General features: G+C 70.7%; 1 protein-coding gene across 1 annotated transcript in view; it reads left to right on the top strand.

Moving 5' to 3' along the window:
- Window positions 1-5: 5 nt before the first annotated feature.
- LFNG (LFNG O-fucosylpeptide 3-beta-N-acetylglucosaminyltransferase) overlaps window positions 6-467 on the top strand; it is a gene marked incomplete at its 5' end in the record, with an annotated part of 1,616 nt that continues 1,154 nt past the window's right edge. The window contains 2 exons of the mRNA XM_014530981.1: window positions 6-173; window positions 351-419. Coding sequence (XP_014386467.1) covers window positions 6-173; window positions 351-419 — 237 coding nt within the window. The remainder of the gene's footprint in view (window positions 174-350; window positions 420-467) is intronic.

The following is a 467-nucleotide window of genomic DNA, read 5'->3' as shown; positions in this document are numbered from 1 at the left end:
CTCGCCCGCCCGCCCGCAGGTGGTTCTGCCACGTGGACGATGACAACTACGTGAACGTGTGGGCCCTGCTGCGCCTGCTGGCCAGCTACCCGCACACCCAGGACGTGTACATCGGCAAGCCCAGCCTGGACCGGCCCATCCAGGCCACCGAGAGGGTCAGCGAGAACAAGATGGTGAGCGGCCATAGTGCCTGGGGCCCAGGCCGGGCTGCCCAGGTCCTGAGGTCCCCACCCCCCCCATGCGGGCCTGGTTTGGGTCATCGTCCCAGCAGCTGGGGTCCCCAACCCCACGTGCACAGGCAGGTTGAGTGGAGGTTCCCCCCCTTCCCACCTCCTGCCAGCAGACACCAGGGTGCTAGCACCCAGGGCAGGGGCCGTGGGCAAGACCCCTTGTGGCACCAGCAGCTCCTGCCCGAGCAGGTGGGGGTGGGGCTGGGGGGGCGGGGGAGGCTGGCAGGCAGCCCCGGG

Source organism: Myotis brandtii, unplaced genomic scaffold, assembly GCF_000412655.1.
Source record: "Myotis brandtii unplaced genomic scaffold, ASM41265v1 scaffold786, whole genome shotgun sequence".
Lineage (NCBI taxonomy): Eukaryota > Metazoa > Chordata > Mammalia > Chiroptera > Vespertilionidae > Myotis > Myotis brandtii.
This window is presented reverse-complemented; position numbering and strand designations above follow the sequence as displayed.